Genomic DNA, 20,163 nt, shown 5'->3' with positions numbered 1-20,163 from the left:
AGACCAATACAAACAGCTTCTAAATTTATAGTATGTTAAACCCAAGATACATGGTTAAAGTAGAATTCACTTAACTGAATTTAATTGAAATATGTTCCTCTGAATTATTCTGAAGGATGGAACATAAGTAAGGGTTACTGTAAGAAATAACATATTAGAAAAAAGTTTGGCAAGCAAAATGAAACTTAGTATACCAAATTTCATTTGCTAGTAAAATTTTTTTCTACAAATACTCTTTTTAGAGAAACGCTTCTGCAAAGCCTAACAAGGAATGAAAATGCACCATAATATGCTACCTGAAAAGGCTTATAAAAAAAATCTGAGCTATTATTAAACAGTAGCATGTTGCTTAAGAGCACATAATACCTAAACCATAAGAGCTTTAATGTATTCATGAAGTGAAATGGTGAGTCCTGTTGCTACTAGGATATGCTATGTTTGTGTACTTTATGCAAAGTCAGAGAACTGTATCAAAGGAATTGTTCTGTGCATGTAAAAAAATACTTGAAGTCAATAAAGTTGTTTCAAAAAAAGTATATTTTATGTCTAATACAGTGGGTTTTCTTTTTTGGTTATTTTTTCAAGTGGAGATGCATACAGCTCTATACTGGATATGTATACTCTATTTTTATACTATTTTTGCAGTAATTCACCCTGAAGTCTCCCAGGTACCCTTGACAGTTTGATTATGTGTCATGTATCTGTTGAAAATACTACTTGCCTTCTTTGTTAATGGAATATTTGATTTTGCTTGTATAATCAAATGCTTTTAAAATTAGTGATTTTCCCTGTTGAAGTCCATATACATTTGAATATAAAATGATAGCCTTTTATGGTCACCCCTGCTTCTTTTTAGGTAGATTTAAAGAGTTCTTTGCAAAAGGCACTAAATCTATTACTTTATGAGACAGCTTGTATGCAAGAGACATTTCCTAAGAAACTTTCTAGGTTTCTAGAAGTTTCCACAAAGTAAACCTGATTTCAACCTTGTTAAATTATGAAATTATATACCACAATGTTTTGTTTAGAAGAGCCAAGATGGTGGAAAAATTGCTTGAGGAAAGGTAAAAAGAGTAATGATTGATTTCTGCCTGGCTCTCAGATTCTTACTTCCTGAACCAGTGTAGCAGGGACATAGAAAGATGACACATATTGACTCTGGGGAGGGAGATGCAATGACTTGCCTTATTATTTTCCATGCCAGGCATGTAATAGAGCAATATTGTGCCAAGCAGTGAAAGAAGAAATTTCTGGCTTATCTGTCCTTCAGCTTGAAGAACTGTCGTACATGTTTCTGAAAGAGAGGCATATATTTTGAAATTAGGACCTTATAGCAAATAAGAACAAAAAAGTACCTAGATCTTCTGATAGAGTTGAAGCAGGACAAAATACTAGGAAATACAAACGGTACTCAGTTTACATATAAATGCCCTTACAAGGAAGTGCCCTGGGGATCACCAGCTTCAGAAGAATTATTCTGATTGTGGTGTTGTGTACAAGGTAGAGCAAAGTTGCTTAATGTTTTTTCAGTCATTCTCAAATATCTGTACATGTTGCCTTTGTTGTCTGATTGATTCATAGATCTATTTGCGATTCTTGGACTACGAGATGCAGAATTCCAATGAATGCAAAAGGAATTTTGTAGCTGTCTATGATGGAAGCAGCTCCGTGGAGGATTTGAAAGCAAAGTTTTGCAGCACTGTTGCTAATGATGTAATGCTGCGGACAGGTCTTGGTGTAATCCGCATGTGGGCAGATGAAGGCAGTCGAAACAGCCGATTCCAGATGCTCTTCACATCTTTCCAAGAACGTAAGACCCTAATCAATGCATCTGCCTTTCAGTTTGTTAAATGATACAAGTCCCCAAATCTGTTAATATTTTCTTCGTGCAGAGTAGTCACTGAAGAATGTTGCCAAACAAGCCTATGTAAATATTCAGAACAGTTTTTATTTCATGCATTGGTAGTGAGCAATAATTTGTAATGCAGTAGCATTTGGGGCATTTGGAGCTAATTCAAAGGCAGGAAAACAGGTAGAAGCAGTCATGACCTGTAAAGTCATATGACCATGACTTTTGTCTGATCCCCAAGTTATCAGGGTGCTATACCTCAATTTTTCCTTACACAACATGGAAAATAATACAGCTCTGAAGGTTTTTATCAAGTCTGATCCTTTTTTATGAATTTGATTTTTTAGATCCCATTCTAATATGCATTTGAAAAATACCCTATGATTATTTTATCAGAGTTCGTGGGCGTGCACATATCAATAAACATATGTCAGAGATTGTTAAGCAAAGAATTTACATTTTTGTAGCAACAAAAGCTTTCTAAAAGCCTTACATATTCTCTCTGTGTGCCTTACTTGCATTTAAATGTTTATATGAATTCTGGACTCAGATAATAAGCAAGATAGGCTTTGAAATAAACAAAAGGTAGTTCTAACCAGCCTAAGACAACAAACACACAGTCAAACCAACAGCAAAAAACCTCAACAAAACCTAATAATTCCATTCACTGAAAATGATTGACCCAGCTAATCCTGTGAAAGACCTGTGAAAGATATCAATTTGTTTTCTTTGGTGGAAATAATACATATTTGGTCTCTTGTGAAAGGTGTATATGCATTTATTTTCATATGCTGGTTCACGTTAATTTTTAATGTGTTTTTTGGTTTGTGCATCACATGTCTGACAGAAAGATTTCTGTGCAGCTGTCAGTGGTTATAATGAAGGCTCAATCCTACCAAACACATTCTTCATCTGCATTCTGTGTGTGTGTACCCTTCAATGAGGCAATGAGACTCTGTTTAGAACAGCCTCACTAATTCTTTAATTATGACTCTGATTAAAAATTTCTGACAGTTTACATGCCTGAAACTGCATGAGCCACTGTACTCTCACACTCGTAGCCTTATGGATTATATTTTTCTTGCCTGCAAATCAGGTCAGTGTCTAAAAGGTATTGAGAACCCTCAGTTGAGATGATACTGTCCTTTCTCATTTCTGCAACTGGAGATGTCTTGAATATTCAAGATCTGATTCATTTTTTCACAAGGCATCTTGATCTGTTACCTTAGAAACAACTGCATAGACACTGGAGGTTCACAGCATATAAAGAACTGGAGAGTGAAACACTATGATGACTAACTTGAAATGAAGGTTTGAATAAGTGTGTGTTTGCAAATCTCTCATATTTTAAAGAAAATAAGGAAAAATGAGTGTTTTTTTTTCTCTTACAGTATTCCTAATATATTTATCTGACATGCTACATCTTATGAGCTACTCCATTCTTGTAAGAAAATGACAATTTATACTGCAGGGTATTCTGACTGGTAAATTCGAAATACTGATGTGTTTTCTGTAAATTCACTCTGAACAGTCATTGCTCACTAAAAGCTGAAAAATTATTAAAGGCTAAATTGTTCTTTGAAATATGTCTTCACAGCCTGCTCATAAATAATAGAAGAAACTGCATCTGTGATTGTAATACTGGAAACTGACTTTAAAGATTTAAAGGTTATGCAGATGGTACTTTCTGTGTCATGTCAGTTGTCTGTCCTGCCCTATGCTGCATACTGGTGCTGGCTGTCAGAAGTCAGCTAGAACAGATGTCAGTGAGACACACTGTGAGACACATCTCATAGCATGTAAACTGCAACATCTTTCAACAGCGTGTGGGAATAATTAGATCATCTGCATGGAAGAGAAGGAATGTCAGACCTCATTCAGGGAGATGTGCATCAGGGAACAGACACCTGTGTCTCTATTTGGGGACAAAGATGAAAAATTCTATATTGTTAATCTAGAGCTGAGAAAGGAAAAAAATAGAAGATTACGTTTATGTTGCGGTTATGTGCAGGGCAAAGAGTGCAAAAGTAGAATTCCAGTACTGTTCCTGTCAGAATGACCAGGAGGTGTTGTAATCTGTTGCTCCCCAGGTTCCTCTCCTTAGTGTGGAATTAAGCTGTTGAGACTGTGACTCTTCCCTTACACAGGGCTCTGTGAACTCAAAGTGTTATTTTTTGGAAACAGGCTACTGAACCTGAGCAACATTTTCTTTCAGTATAAGTCTGTTCAGTGTTAATTCTTGTTATAGAGCCATTTCCTGGGGATGTAAAATTTGTGTAGAATAGAGAAGTCCTAAAGAGATTTCTTACATGATTATTTTCATATGTTTTGATCATGTGCTCCAAATATGTATGCATTTCTTGCTGGCATCTGAAAAGTGATCTTACAAGTTTCCAAACCACCAACAATGATACTTTCAGATCAGCAGTGCTATAAATATGTCTGAAGGAAAGGCATATAATGTATGAGGTTTCTTATGCCAGAAAATCAGGAATGATTTTCACATCATCAAGATAGTAGTAGAGCTCTAACACTTAATAACCAATTAATTTTTAATAGGTGATAATTTATAGTGATGATCTGATATTTCATTATCAGCATTATTAGCTATTCCAACTGTCATTATGGGATTTTTTCTGCTTATGTCCTTACCTTTTTAATATTTAAGATATCTTCTAAGCATAATCATATTTTTATGTATGGTAGTCACTATCTATACTAGATTTTAAATATCCAATAAATTAATATAAGAATGAGAAAAAAAAAGAAAACAAGAAAGCTGGTGTCATCAAAAGGTGTCTGTTCATCTGGTAAGAAGACTTGAAAAATGAGTCTTTGTTTTTTTACCCACTGACTAACTGTTCATTTCATTTTCCATGATTGGAGAGTGATCTCCAGCCTGATTAATGACAGACATGCTACACCTACAGCTTCTTCAAAGAGCTGTTCCTCAGCAGACACACCTACACTTTAGCCTAAAAGAAGGTTTGTAGAACCAGGGCATATGGGATAAGAGAAAAACCCTCTGTATGCACAGCAGGCAAGATGTTTGCTCTCTCACCTCTGACTGCTCTTTGGTAGCACTGCTTCCTTCTCTGCCCATAACCCTGCACCAGAAACCTCACTCCAGAAAAACATCATTCCTTCTCTTATTTTATTGTCGCTTTGAGCTCTAAGCCTGTTTTTAAAGCCCTGTCACGTGTGACTTTTCTAATGGAGCACAAGTTCTATCATTCTTATTTTATTTTTAATAACAAAAACTGTATTGGATAGAAATCTAAGGCCATTGTCAGGGGAGTAGTGAGCAGCTTTATCAAATAAGAGCACCCAAGTCCTTGTTTACAGACTTGAAGGTGATCACCCAGCAGAGGTGATGGGGAAAAGGGACTTCAGGTATGCAGTGTTAAGGACTGTGTTTATTGTGGTAAAGCTAAGGGAACTACTGAAAAAGAGAACAACAAGGTGATAAGCCAGGTGGGCATCGATCTCCTCTCAAGCAACCAGCAGCAGGACAAGAGGGCACAGTCTTAAGCTGTACCAGGGGAGGTTTAGGTTGGATATTAGGAAGAAATTCTTTACAGAGAGAGTAATCGGACATTGGAATGGGCTGCCCAAGGAGGTGTTGGATTCACCATCCCTGAAAGTTTTTAAGATGAGACTGGATGTGGCACTCAGTGCCATGGTCTGGTAACCACGGCGGTGTTGGATCAAGGGTTGGACTTGATGATCTTGGAGGTCTTTTCCAACTCGGTTGATTGTATGATTCTATGAAGTGCAACACGTGAACAGGTGGTTTCCCTTTGTAAAGGCTTAGGAATATAAACAGATTGCAGCTTTGCTGATTTTGGTCTCTGCTTCTGCACTAATACATTAAAAAAAAACCACTGGGATTGCCTCCTTCCTGATGAGCACTCATCTGTGATTTTCTTCCCTTCTGTGCTGTTTGCAGTTATCTCTGGTTAAAAACCCTCCCTGGCTAAGCATCCCAGTGACTCTCTGACCCTGAACAAAAAAATGTTTGTGGTGCCTAGAGTGTATAAACTGAACACAGACTGGACCTCTGAGCACATGCTCCTGAGCTGCCATTCTCTGGTGAGCTTGTATAGGAAAACAATAAAAACAATCAAAACCTAACCAACCAACCAAAACAAACAAAAAAACCCCTAGAAAAACCAAAACACAAAACCAAATTAAACCAAACAAAACCAAAACAAAAAAAACCCCAACAAATGAAACAATGAAAAAACCATAACCAAAACCAAACCAAACCCAAAACTCACAACCCCACCCCCAAACAAACAAAAACGTGTGAAACTACATATAGATGTTTTTTTAAAGACAAGATTATCGATGTGTATCTGGTATTAACTATCCATAAAAGTTACATTTATCTTGAACAGACCTGTCTGAAGATGACTGAGAAATAACATTTAGTATTAAGCACATTTCATTGTCAAGTTTCTGTGTTTTAATAACTTTTTTTTATTTCATTGATGGTAAATGAAAAGATAATAATTTTACTTTAGATTATATACTTTTAGTGTACAGTGCTAAAACCAACTTAATAATTTTATAATTTTAATAAGTCAACTGAAACAGTATCTCAGTATGACTGATGAATTTTTCCTTGAAAAGGCTGCTAGAAAACTTCTTCCTATTTTTCAAGGATGATTCAAGGAACATTTGAAGAATTTAATTTTTCTTCCTCTTGTGGAGGAAAGAAAGCTCTATATTTCAGGAATGAACAATAGAAAAATCCAAATTGTCTGTACTTAAAGAATTCACATGCAGAGCATGATGCAATGAGCTGTCTTGAGTAGATGAGGAGTAGGTGTGAAATGTCTAACGACTTCAGTGCAAAATGTTTCTTACATCTAACCATTGTTAAAATTTCAGATTTTTCCCATTTACCCTTAGGAAGAAGTAAGACCTCTCAAAAATGTTATGACAAGAAGGGAAGGGGGGGAAGAGGGATAAGACTAAAAATAGCAAGTGGTGTAGGGTATTTGTCTAAGATTATCGAGTCCTGGCCTGAAATCCCTGCCTTGAAACAGGCTTAAAGGGTAAATCCACATAGTTCAATGAAGGATGACATAGGCACCCAAGCTAGGTTACTCAGATCTAGTTCACACTCCAGAAGCAAAGGAGTTGCACTAATGCTGTACGGTGGTAAGAAATAGTGTAAATACACTGGGGAAAGTACTGTACTGAAGTGGAACAGCCAGGCTTCACACGAGTTCCATAACAATTCTGCTATTAACTCCATCTTTTAAAAATGTTTTGACCTGGCCATGTTTGTATTTTATATCCAAAGTAACCTGAAATACCCAACAAAATTATGCTCAATGCACAAAGCAATGTATTTTGTTATTAATGTGATAATATCACAATAGTATAATAATCTTTAATAACACGGAATATTTAATTTCTGTACCGCTTTCTAAATATTTTCATTTTATAGTACAAACTGGACTGCACTGCTTGTGATTATTTATTTTAATGTCTAAGTGAAAGCAGTATAATTATATTTTTAAATACAAATTATGACTTCTTTTATTTCATCTTGCTTTGTTAAAATGGCACATTGAAGAACTATTAATACACTTCATGGTTCTCTGCCTTAAGGCTATTCAGGATTAAAATATTCATTTTGGATTAATAAGTGAAAAAGTATATGGACATGTGCATTTCTAAAAGCTTCCCATAGTAAGAAAATATAGACAACTATATTGGTTCAATTTTTTTGAATTTGAAAAGCAGTAGCAAACACAAGCTTTCTTTGAATGCTGTGGTGGTAACCTTATGGAAATATGAATAATATAAAAATCTCCTAATTTGTACTAGAAACAAAATATATTTATATGGCCAATAATAGAAACAGCATTGTTATTATTATAGTTGTGGTTTTTTAAGTGCACATTTCCTAAACCTGAAAAAGATTGGAATATCATTTTTATTCCTGGTAACTCGCTTATATATTGTCCAGGATAAGGGCACCATCTTGTGTTCAATATAAATACTCGTTGCAAAGAAGATGATGTTACATTATAATGAATTCAGTAACTATAAAATTTGTTTGTATATTAAGATACAAAGTATTCTTATAGCACCCATATTCATAAAAAGAAAATATCATCATTAAAAAATAGAATGAAAACTTTTGAAGTTTTTCATTGTGCATATGATTTTATACAAACTGTAATTTTGTATAAAAATATCAGTTCAAATCCAAACTAGAAAAAGAACCTTTAATAATATTTTTTCTTTAATTAGTGATTTAATTTAGACTGTAGTGTTTTCATACAGTAAAAATTTATCAGAGGTCTAAATTTATTAAAACACATCAGATTGAATTATATGTGTAGTTCCAATTTGCTCACTCTTGTTATAATCATTGTGAATTCTTCATTGTGCTGAATATGCTATCTCACCTATTTCTAGGCCAGTACCTTGTCAGAGTTTGACGCAAGGCAGGTTTGAGACACAGGAGAAATTATATAATTGTGTGTTCCCAGCTGTTACTTTTGATCTAATTATGAAGTCACTTTTTTCAGAGAGTCATGGAGGGGTTGGAAGGGTCTCCAGGATGTGGTTTAGTTCAATCCTTCGGCTCAAAGCAGGGTCAGTTACAGCAGGTTGCGTCCAGTTGTGTTTTTAATATCTTCAATGATGGAGACTCCACAACCTCTCTGGTAAACAAGCTCCTGTATAGTGTCTGACCGGCCTCAATGTAGAAGTTTGTTCTTGGATTTTAAAGGGAATTGCCTATGTTTAATTTAGTGCTTCTTACTTCTTGTCTTGTCGCTGGACATCGTTGAGAAGAGCTTGGTTCTGTCTTCTTTACTCCCTCCCATTGGGTATTTGTATGCATGGACAAGAGCCTGCATGAGCCTTCTCTTCTTCAGGTTGAACAGTCTGAGGTCTCTCAGCCTCTCTTCACATGTCTGATGTCTCAAGCCTTAGAGGGAAAGGATCATATCTCTCAACCTGCTGACAATTATGTTTCTAATGCAGCCCAGCATATTGGTGGCATTCTTTGCCACAAGGGCACAATGCTGGCCCATGGTCACCTTATTGCATAACAGAAACTATTCTGCAAACTTCCTTTCCAGACAGTCAGTCCCCAGCATGTACTAGTGCAAGAAGTTATTCTTTCCCAGAGACAGGACTTTGCATTTCCTTTTGTTGATGTTTGACATTCATTTCTGTTCAGCCTGTTGAGGCCTCGATCAGCATGATTTTAAAGAGATAATCAAGAGTGGCTTCACAGTAATATTAGCCAACTTATTCCCTCTTTGCACCATCCTGAACTTCACCATCTCATACTCGCTGCAGCCAGGGCTGCTCCTGACATTCACATCCTTGCTTTGTTCTTGTTTATGAGTGTGAGGTACAGCAGAGCTACCTTCATCATCTCCCTGATTACCTATGTCAGGAAGCTATCAGTGCACTCTGGAAGCTTTCTGGATTGCTTGTACCCTGCTGGGTTGCCCTCCACAGGGTTAAAATCCCCATAAAGATCAGGGCCCGTGAATGTGAGGCTGTTTCCAGCTACCTAGATTTTGTTGACTTCTTGACCATGATCAAGTAGTCCAGACACAAAGTACAGTATTAGTAGCTGTGGGCTGACACTGGGCTTTCCACCAGTCATGACCCAGTAACTCTCACTTGGCTCCTCACTTAAGTGAGCTTTCTCTGTTCCTGCTGCTCTCTCATATAAAGGGCATTTATATAGTCATGGGGAAAACCACAGAGTGATAGAGCACAGCTCCTGCTGTGTGGAGATGCTTGTGTTGTTTAATCTAGTTGAAGTTAATGATAGCAGGGGCTTCCTTTTGTGAAAAAATTCCACAAGCTTGATGTCACATACCTTGACTGCTTGATTCCACTCCCATCCTGAGTTCTCTAACAGCTTCAGAAAAGCATCAGGACCAGATATATCTTGCTATAAAAGAAACTTGTTTACTATCGGTTCATTTATCTTTTTGCTATTACTAGAATGTCTTTGATACAACATCCCAAGAGCTCATTGCTGTGCCTTTTCAAGGGCAAGGAAACTAATTCTTCCAATGTACTGTGGGACTGACAAGTTTTCAGCTTCCCTAGATGCTTTCATTCGTTCTAGCAAAAAGCCTTAATTAGAGTGGAGAAAATATGACCCTAACCCTAACCTCTTGACAATCTTAATCAATCCAGGTTCATGGGACCACAGAGAGAACTTGACTATGCTACTTTTATAAATATGAAAAAGAGGGAGCTGTTTATCTTTAGTTTTCTGAATCTTACATTTGTGTTTCTTTCCTGTTAAGTTTTCTGTACCTGGTCTGAAATTGCTTTGCATCACTATTTATCTTGTTTTGACATTTATTCACATACCATTTTTGTTCCTCCACAGTTCAACAGCACAATTTAGAAAAATTGAAATTTTCATTCCTTTTTCTTCCTTTCTCTTATCTTTCCAGATCTCCCTGCTATCTCTTTGCATAATTACTCCTTCTTCTTAAATCTGCAGAAAAGGTCTTTCTTATTGCCCTTAATTTTTCTCTAATTTCCAAAACATTTCCTAATATTTTTCATTTGATCTTGCTGTTCCTTTCAGTGTGGAATGCCTTAATTGACATCTGCTTTTCCTATACAGTTCTCTCTTTCTTCCTCTTCTTCCTCTTCCTCTTCCTTTCACTTCCTACTTACTTTCCTTTAGTTCTCCTTTTCTACTTACCACTTCTGAATTCCTTTATTTCTGCCTTGCACAACTGCCCTTTCTTCCTTTAAATTGCTCTGTTTTCTTTTGGGATTTGTTTTTTTCACTATTAATCCTTTTTTTGAAGTTGCATTTAGGATTAAATCAGACTGATTTTAAAGTCATAGACATCTAGGTGGTTCTGCCTGCTCAGCACTCTGTTCCCCCATTTCACTTCTAAGGTCCTTCATACCACTCTGAATGTTTTTTGGTCTTTTTTTTTCTTCTTTGTGGCTTTATTAACAGAAGGTATCCTAATCTTGCAATTGGTGTTTATTGTTAGTTTGTTTGGGTTTTTGTTTCTCCTCTTTGGTTGGTTGGTTGGTTTTTTGGTTGGTTTGTCTTTGGTTTTTTCTTCTCTTGTTCCTCTGTCACTCTTTTTACTTTCTCCATTTAGGTCTTATTTTCTTGCACACTTCCTACCTACTACCATGATTTTGAATGGGTGGCTCTTTAGATTTTCTTAGGTTTCTCTTTTCCATAATTCTCTTCCTCTGCTTCACCTTTTTTTGCTTAGAGTAGACAGTGAGACTCTTTCTGCATGTTGGAAAGAACCAGTCCCAAAAGTTCCTCACCTGGAAACAGACTGTAGAAGGATGATTTTGCCTCTGATGTGTTACCTATATGAGGTGTCACATCATGATGATGTGACATCATGATCATCTGAGCCTGTGTCCAGGCTCAGACCTCACTGTCCCCAAATGACAGCAACAGATAGATAAGGACTGTCCCAAAGTACCCTCCCTTTCTGTATGCACGTGCTGTTTTGTTCTTTCTGTCCATTTTAAAGTAGAATCCTTTCTGTAACAAACTTACAACCTCATCAGGCTCACTGCAGCTTAGGAGATGGTATTCCAGACTTAAAAAAAAATTTAACAGTGAACAGAAGCAGGCTGGTTGATGTCTTCAGCATTGGCTAACACATATAGTATATGTATACTGTTATATCTGAGTGAGCAGTTGCATATTTGAGGGTGTACACTTTGATTTTGATGGCATTTACTATTTATTTAACAGACCATAAATGCTCCAAATAAGCCATTGTAGTCAGTTATGGATATCTGAACTTAAACACTTATTGAAGATTGGATTTCTTGTCATGATATATGGAGTCACTAAGTTCTACAATATAAATACTTTGTGCTGTCCTTAGTTTGCAAATCACTAAAGCAGTTGTCTGCTCTGAACCAGTCTCTGCACTGTGCATATATGTTGTCACAGAAATTGCTTTTAAAGTTGCAGAGGAGAATAATTGCTATGAAGCATCAAATTCGAAGTATAAATAGTATGAGCATCATAACTCCTTTCTAATTAGTTAAGTCTTAGTTTATTTTTTATCTTTCCCTTAAAAATAATTATAATAATGCTTTTGGGTTGTTTGAACTAAAAAAATACATAAGGAGTTAATTTTTACTGATTTAACACTGCTAAAGTTTGTAGCTCTTCTAAATGAAGGAAGGTCTGGTTTGGTTTTAATAAAAAAATATGAGGACTAATTCATCTTTACTGTGTCATATGCTTTCGGAGTAGTAGCTTCACAATGCCAACACCTAATCATCTCCCAGCACTTCCATAAACAGCACAGATTAGGAAGCATGTATGATTTTTCTGATGGCTTCCAAACAGCTTCTTCGCAGTAATAATAGACGACCATCAGTAAAGCCTTTTTCCTGCAGCTTTAATCTGCATGCATCTTCTAGACCATGGGCTTCAGGGACACTGAAGACTGCTGCTTTTATTAATCTTCATACCTGTGATTAAAGTGGTGCTTCTTAACTGTAGCCTTTCTCATGACTAAAAGGTTTTGTAAAATAATTTTACTTTCTCTGTGTATAAATGCTCAGGCATCATTTATAGGGGCCCTGAAGTGACTTCTTCAAGTCACACAAGTTTTCTTATAAAGCTTAAGTTTCAGTAACAAACTTTAAAAGAAATTATTTCCTATACACTAGATCTGTCTGGGATGCAATTAACTCTTTTCTTAGCAGCCCATAGGGTTATGTATTTTGCATCTGTGGCTAAAATTGTTGATAATGTATCAATGATGCCCCATCAATGGGCCAATCAACAGGCCAACCCACCACGACCATGATAATCAGGCTAAGGGAAAGTCCAGTCATCTTAGAAAAAATTGAAAATCTCTTGCCATAGAGTAATAAAAAGTGTGACTGTCAATTGAGTACTGTCAATGCTGCATTTCAAATAATTATTATGCTCAAGGAACCTGTGTTGTATAGTTTTTTCCTATTACAGATTACATGACCACTCCTAGATGTGTGTGTTGTGGAGTGCTGAATGATTTGCTACTTAATATCAGTTTTTTCTCTCTTGTTTTAGCCCCTTGTGAAGCCAACACATTCTTTTGCCACAGTAATATGTGTATAAATAATACACTGGTCTGCAACGGGCTCCAGAACTGTGTGTATCCCTGGGATGAAAACCACTGCAAAGGTAATGTTTAGGATTGAAAAAGTCAAATCATGTACACTGCATGAGATTCAGCAAATGATCCTCAGTTTCTTGTTAGGTATGTGCCAGGTTCATGAAAACTCAGGAAGAGTAATTCAGGAAGAGCGTACATCAAGCAATAGAGAAAATGAAGGGAGCTAAAAAATGCCGATGGATCTTACTTTCAGTGTTTGTATTCATGATGTGTCGTGTTGCATTGGTTACATCCTTCTGGCTGGCTATATGCTTCTGGGAGGCTTTCTGATCACTTCATCTCTGTTTCCCATACAATCTAAAGTATAATTAAAAGTAATGTTTCAGTTCCTTTGTCATAGGTACTTTTGTGGTGGAGTAACATATGGGTAGCAGGTGTCTTTTAGCTGCATGCTATGCCCATAATAGGCCATGTGGTTTTAAAAGCCAAGGTGAAGTGGAATTTACATTGCAAGAAAGCAAAGAAATCCAACTATAGTCGAGTGAAATTGAAGAGTGAGGAACAAGCACAGGAAATCAGGTGTAATGTCTGTTTCATAGGGAGGGAGAGATGTTCCTTATCATGTGTTGGCAGCGGTTTCTGCATATTGCTGTGTTTCTGGAAAAAAAAAAGTCAGCATCTGTGTTGTCTTCAGGGAAAAGAGCTTAACTAACTTACATTGTAGGCTTGGGAGACAGTTTGCTTCCCTCCTAGCCACCCCCATCCACCCCCACCCACCCGATGCAGATTTGTTCCTGGAAACATGGGATATGCCAAATTTAGGAACCAATCAAGAAAAAATTCAGAATGAGGTGGATTAACAGTCAGCCCATAAGTCTGCTGAAGCCTGTAAAATCCTGACAAGCAGTGCAATAGGGTAAAACACAAATGAAAGCATACTTCAAAAGAACACAAACTGTGGCATAGCATAATATTCTTCAAAGAAACTAAACATACAATTGGGAAATAATTATTCATTCTCTAGTTCTTCAGAACAGCGGAAAACAGAAAATCTTCACCACTCTTTTAATTTCCAGAATGATTTTCATCTTTCTTTTGCCAAGTATCTTTTTACTGGGTCTTGTGTGTTTATCCTCTCTTTTTTTTTTAACTCTGAAAAGGAGATTTGCTGATTCCAGCAAAAGGGTTGTTTGCTGCAGTGCTGCTTTTTTTAAGAATGCTTTTTCTCCAGAAAAAGAGAAAAAGTCAGTTAGAAAAACACTGGGTAAGAGTAGGCAATGGGGAGTACTGAAAAGTTCATTTTTGGAATCTAGGAGATTCTGAAGAGATGGATGTTGCTGTTTTGGTGCCAATAACTTTCATTTCAAAGGCTTTTTGTTAAGTTCTTTGATATGTTTTAGGTTGCCAAGAAAAATTACAGTAAACTTAATCACAGTTATCGAGTCTTGCTATGCCTGAGAGAGAAAGATAAGAATGCTTTCAGCTGGAATTTCTACAGGGCTCAGTCACCATCTCATGTGCCTGCAGCCATTTGAAAGCAAATCACAAAGAAAGATAGACGACAGTAGGGTGAAACTGGTGTTATTTTTATTATTTTACTGCATATTTTTGTTTATCATCATTCACAATGCAGAATTTGCTGGCTAATCTATTAGAGGCCTCTAAGTAAAGGGTAGTAGACATGATCAACTTTTATGTTTTTTATGGGTGTTCAGAAAAGTTTTGTAAATTAATAGAAAAAAAAAGAAATAACTTGCACCAATTTGGTTTTTTCCTTTCTCAAATCTCAGTTTGAATAACTTTTCTATTTTCTCCTGATTTAGCTTTTTCATTGAGCACTGCAGAAGTCCCAGTTAGCTCACAATTATTAGGACTTCAACACAGTTTGCAATGCAAAGAAAAATTTCTTTTTAAATCCCATAAAATCTTGTTCTTCCATTGGTCCTAACGTCCTAGTTGCATATATTTACTGGAAGGGACAGAAAATAATGAAGAGAACATCTGTAACAGTCTTGGGGGCTTTAGCAGGCAAATAGAGTTCAGAGGTGACACTGAAGCCATCTGCTTGTTACGGTGGTTGCTTTTTATAAAAAAAAATATATAATTCTTTCAATTAATTAATCCTGCAATAAATGAGTGTCCAAGCGAATAGGCACGCAGAGGACTTGTGTGTTGTTTATTTGGCTTTCATGAATACCTGATTTCTTCCTCTTTTCTCTTTTGTTGATGAGATTGATTAAGTGAACTCAGACATATACTAGGCTCGGCTTTGTAGTAATCTGTGAACTCATCATGGTTGTTTTTATTCCTGAACTGCAATTAATGCTATGCCTTTTTTTTTTCCTCCTATCACACAGAAAAAAGAAAAGCTAACCTATTGGACCAACTTACCAATACCAGTGGGACTATAATTGGGGTGACTTCTTGCATTGTGATCATCCTCATTGTCATATCTATTATAGTACAGATCAAGCAGCCTCGTAAAAAATTTGTCCAAAGGAAAACAGACTTTGATCAAAATGTGTTCCAGGAGGTGTTTGAGCCTCCTCATTATGAGTTATGCACCCTCAGAGGGACAGGGACTACAGCTGACCTTGCTGATGTTGCAGATGACTTTGAAAATTATCATAAACTGCGGAGATCCTCTTCAAAATGCATTCATGACCATCACTGTGGATCACAAGTGTCTAGCATTAAGGGCAGCCGTAGTAACCTCAGCACAAGAGATGCTTCTGTCTTGACAGAAATACAACCCCAGCCTGTAAAACCACTTGTTCAACCCATGAACAGGAGAAATATCCTTGTCATGAAGCATAGCTACTCACAAGATGCTGCAGATGCCTGTGAGATAGACGAAATTGAAGAGGTACCAACCACAAGTCACAGGCTGTCCAGACATGATAAATCTGTTCAGCGGTCAGTATCAATAGATTTTTGATGAAGATTATTGCGTAAGGACTTGATTGCCCAAACATATTCCCTCTTTATTCAGTAAAGTCGTATTTTTTTTCTTCTTTACTTATTGTTTAAATTTCTGTTTGCTGATAGTACATACTATTACATTATTTCTCTTCCTGTCTCTCTTTCTCTCATCTCTGCTCCTGATTCCTGAAGGATCCTGTATCTCAGCTTTACATTTCTACTTTATTTCTTTCTTTTATTTTTACTATTTTACACATATCCACATGCATACATACACAGGTCAACAGAGGACAGGTACAATTTTTAAAAACCAAAGAAGATTGTGTAAATTTAGTTTTTGGAAAAGCCACATATATGTGGTTTCCTTGTAACTGATGTGGCCTTGAGTATAATCCACTGTTGGTCTAACCATCTCTGAATCAATACATCCATAAATAAAAAATATATGTATCCATTTTGGTGCATGACACAAGAATGAGGATCACAATCCTGGGGTAAGGAAACCCCTTTTATAATGAAATGTTAACTTTTATATAATGAATGAAAATATTTTCAAATTTTAATGTATCCGTTCCATTATTAATCACAGTATTTTTGTCATACTTAAGATAGATAGACAAATTAGAACATGAGACACCATAGTAAACTCATATATTTACATATAAAAATGAAGCTAAAAGGAATCTTTCTAATCAATAAAAAAGGAAAGTCAAGCATGATATTTTTAATAAAAGACCTATTTTTTCTATATATTGCACTTTGAATGACTGTAAATATAAATGATTAAAAGTTTACACACAAAAGAAAAAAGCAAAAACATTTATGAACAATACATTTAAAAAACACACATAACTTTATATATATATATTTGTTTTCTCTTCCATGCATTATTTATGCACTTCTTGTGACTGTTTACATGCCCTCCATATTTTCTTTGCACATTAAGGCATTTCTATTTCTTAAAAAAAAAAGTTATTTGACTATTTTAATCTAACTGCATGCCTGTGTAAATTACTTGATGGATATTGGTCAGATTATCAAAGTGTACTGTTTATTAAGTATATATATGCATATATTTCTTCTTTTCTGTGCAAACACTATTATTTTGAATGAAACAGCCATAACATTCCAGGTTCTGCCTCATTGGGTCTCTAAGCAAACATGAGTCTGAGTACAACACAACTAGGGTCTAAGAGACAAACCTGAGGTAAGTAAACTTATGTATACAGCAATTGAATCATCTGTTGCTTTCCATTTCATTTGTTATTTTTCTGAAATGCATATTAGGTCTCAAACTGTATATCACCTTGTATGGAGAGAGACAGGGTTGAATTCTAAGAAAACTGAAAGACAGATGAGCACTTTAACATTGCAAACTAAGCAAACTTTTTAATTGCTTATTCTTGACAGTACTATAATCAACCCCAGCCAAATGCAATCTTCATTCCAAACACCTTATAAAGTCAGGTGCTTTGCATGGCTCTTCTGTCTCATTTTTTTAATTATTATTTATGAAAATAAAATTTAGAGTCCCAGCATTTGAAATAGTACATAAAATTTGACAATCTAACTCAGGTCAGTAAGATGTGAAACTATCTGGCTTTGGTTCATTTTATTCATTCAACCTTGTGAAATGTTGGGGGAGGATTTGTGAAGTGTTGGGGGAAGAGTATGTGGTAGTATAGATAAATTTAGAGAATCTGTAGCACTGTTGTTAATGTTTTCAAATTAAACTCACTTTTTTGAGTCTATTCCTAGACTTTTAATTTTGCATCATTTTTATCAGCATTTAATCTCAATAAATATAATCTCAGATGTTTATAATAGACTTATAGATAGCTGCTAGTCTGTCAATTTATATATGTGTATATATAAACATAGATATATGTATATACATTTCTATGTGTATATATGTATAAAGCAATTTTACAGGGAAAGAATCCATTAATGGTTTTATTGCTTGTAGATAGATTAAGTAAATATTTTTCTGCCTTTTTTCTTCAGAGAACATCTTTTAACTTTTTTTTTTTTTGCTTTCAGACAACTATTCATGCAGTCATGAAAACTCTGAATGGAAAAATTTATAATGAATTAGCTGTCTGAAAGAAAGAGTGGAAAATTTTCTAATTTAATTTCATTGCCTTTATGCAAATCTAAGAAATATAGGCATATCTTACTTCTGTAGCAAGATACTCCCGTTGCACAATAATATATTTCTTTTGCAATTTTGTTGCTGGCCACCAAGTGCTCCTTAGTTGTTAAATATATTTGGAGATCTGCCACAAACTTGAGGATGAAATTAGCTCCTCAGATTGACCCTTTTTTTTTTTTAAGCATAGTTTTATTTAAGCTTATATGTTTTATGTCTGGTTTTTACTTGTATGTTTTGTGATATGTGGAAGAAGATTTACATTGAACTTTTGTTATATGTACGTTGTTTTCATTATATAGACTGCTTGAGAATAGTGCGCTCCTGGGTGGTTTTGAACATGCTACAGTGAAATGTGAAACTATCGTCCTTGGAAACACCAGCTAGAGGTTTTATGGACTCTCTGACCAGCTATTCTCATGTCATGACAAAATTCAGCAAACAGTGTTGAGTAAAATTACTAGAAGGCAATAAGACTTTGGTTATTATGCTTATCAGTCATTTCTCTTTTTCTTTTTCTCTCTTCTTTTCGTTACAATTTAAATTCCCAATTTCAGGAACAATTTATTGAAATCAGGTATTTAGCCATTCATAATCACTTCAATAGAAGCATTTGTTGGATAAGCATCTAGCAATATGACTGAATTTGACATTGAGAAATTAATCTGCATGTTTGTTACTGAATATTTGAGTTGGCAAAAATCCCTTTATTAGATACATTGTAAAAAGCATGCATTCACAATTATTGCTGTTACTGTTCCATTTCTGTGTCATATGCTTGCTACTTGTAACTTTTTATATAAAAATACATAAAAAAATGTATAATAATTTCGTACCTTGAGTTTAATGGCAATGTTTTCTTTTACCTAATTTATCAATCCTGTGTAATTTGGGAGATTGAGCTCAAAAAGTATCTTCTAGGAACTTGAAACCCAGATACAGCAGGAAATCATCTGTCTGTCATCCCTCACTTACTGAAAAGCAAAATACATTTTTTTTAAGATTTAAATGGATTCATATTACATGAAGCTGATCACTTAATTTCAGTTCAAAGGTTTGTGATAAGCTATGTGCTCAGTTCTGTACTCTTCATTAATTTATTTCCATGGTAATTAATAAGAAGATTGCTTCAGTGTGGTAGAGTGGCAGATATTTATCAGTTACACAAATGTTATGTCTGGGTTCCAATTTTAGAAATACAGATATAAACCACTTCCCTATGCAAGATAAAGTTATATTCGTAATTCAAGCTACAAATATTAGCAACTGACACCAAAATTACACCTGAGAAGTTGCATTGTTACAGGTTGAAGAGCCAAAATTATGTAAAGTTGAAAGTCCTCTTATTTAAGAACTCAGTAACCATGCATAAAATCATAGTTTCATTATCTATGTAAAGCGTTACCTTCCAAATTCTGTTTTAAAAGAAATCGCAGTTCCTTCTTAAACATCTTGTGTCATTCAGGGATGATATAAAAATGTTGCTAGATTTATTGAAAAAAGCGTAAAAAATTCCATGTATCTTCCCGAAGTATAAAAAGATGGGAAAAGAGAAAACCTGAAAGGCTGACATAAAAAATAAGGTGATCTATATGAGCTATTTAAATATATAGGATCTAATTTGTATAATTAAAAAATACAGAAAATTTGATTTCTACAAGTGTGATTTAGGAATTACATGAAAAGATGAAGGGTTTTTTTGTACACTAAATTTACAATATATTTTACACAACTCGTTTTTAGCTTGATTAAATTGTTTGCTATCACATATTAGCTGCAAAAGACACTCCTCTGTCCTCTCCAGTCATTGAGAGTCATTGAGTCATCCCTCAGTTACATGGGTTTGTAGCATGCACTAATAGTTCATTTCCAGATCAATATCTCTTTATAATTCATATACCTTATCACTGCTTTTTCACTTAATCTTATCAAATCCTAGCTCATCATCCTTTCTTAAGTATATTATATTATTTGCCACATAAATGCTTAAAATGGATGCATCTATATATCCATTTTAAAATAAAGGAAGAATGGAAGACTTGTTAGAAGAAGTGCATATACAGCCACAAACATTTATGTATATTTATAAATATTTGCTAATGGAGATAGTGTATAATAAA

General features: G+C 35.2%; 1 protein-coding gene across 1 annotated transcript in view; it reads left to right on the top strand.

Moving 5' to 3' along the window:
- NETO1 (neuropilin and tolloid like 1) overlaps window positions 1-18,871 on the top strand; it is a 66,443-nt gene extending 47,572 nt beyond the window's left edge. The window contains exons 7-11 of the mRNA XM_032710215.1: window positions 1,582-1,810; window positions 12,927-13,040; window positions 15,330-15,888; window positions 17,027-17,101; window positions 18,346-18,871. Of these exons, the coding sequence (XP_032566106.1) occupies window positions 1,582-1,810; window positions 12,927-13,040; window positions 15,330-15,888; window positions 17,027-17,087 (963 nt within the window). The 3' untranslated portion in view covers window positions 17,088-17,101; window positions 18,346-18,871. The remainder of the gene's footprint in view (window positions 1-1,581; window positions 1,811-12,926; window positions 13,041-15,329; window positions 15,889-17,026; window positions 17,102-18,345) is intronic.
- The last annotated feature ends 1,292 nt before the right edge of the window (window positions 18,872-20,163 follow it).

This window comes from Chiroxiphia lanceolata, chromosome 1, assembly GCF_009829145.1.
Source record: "Chiroxiphia lanceolata isolate bChiLan1 chromosome 1, bChiLan1.pri, whole genome shotgun sequence".
NCBI lineage: Eukaryota > Metazoa > Chordata > Aves > Passeriformes > Pipridae > Chiroxiphia > Chiroxiphia lanceolata.
Note: the sequence above shows the minus strand (reverse complement) of the source record. Positions and strands in the feature narration are given on the sequence as shown.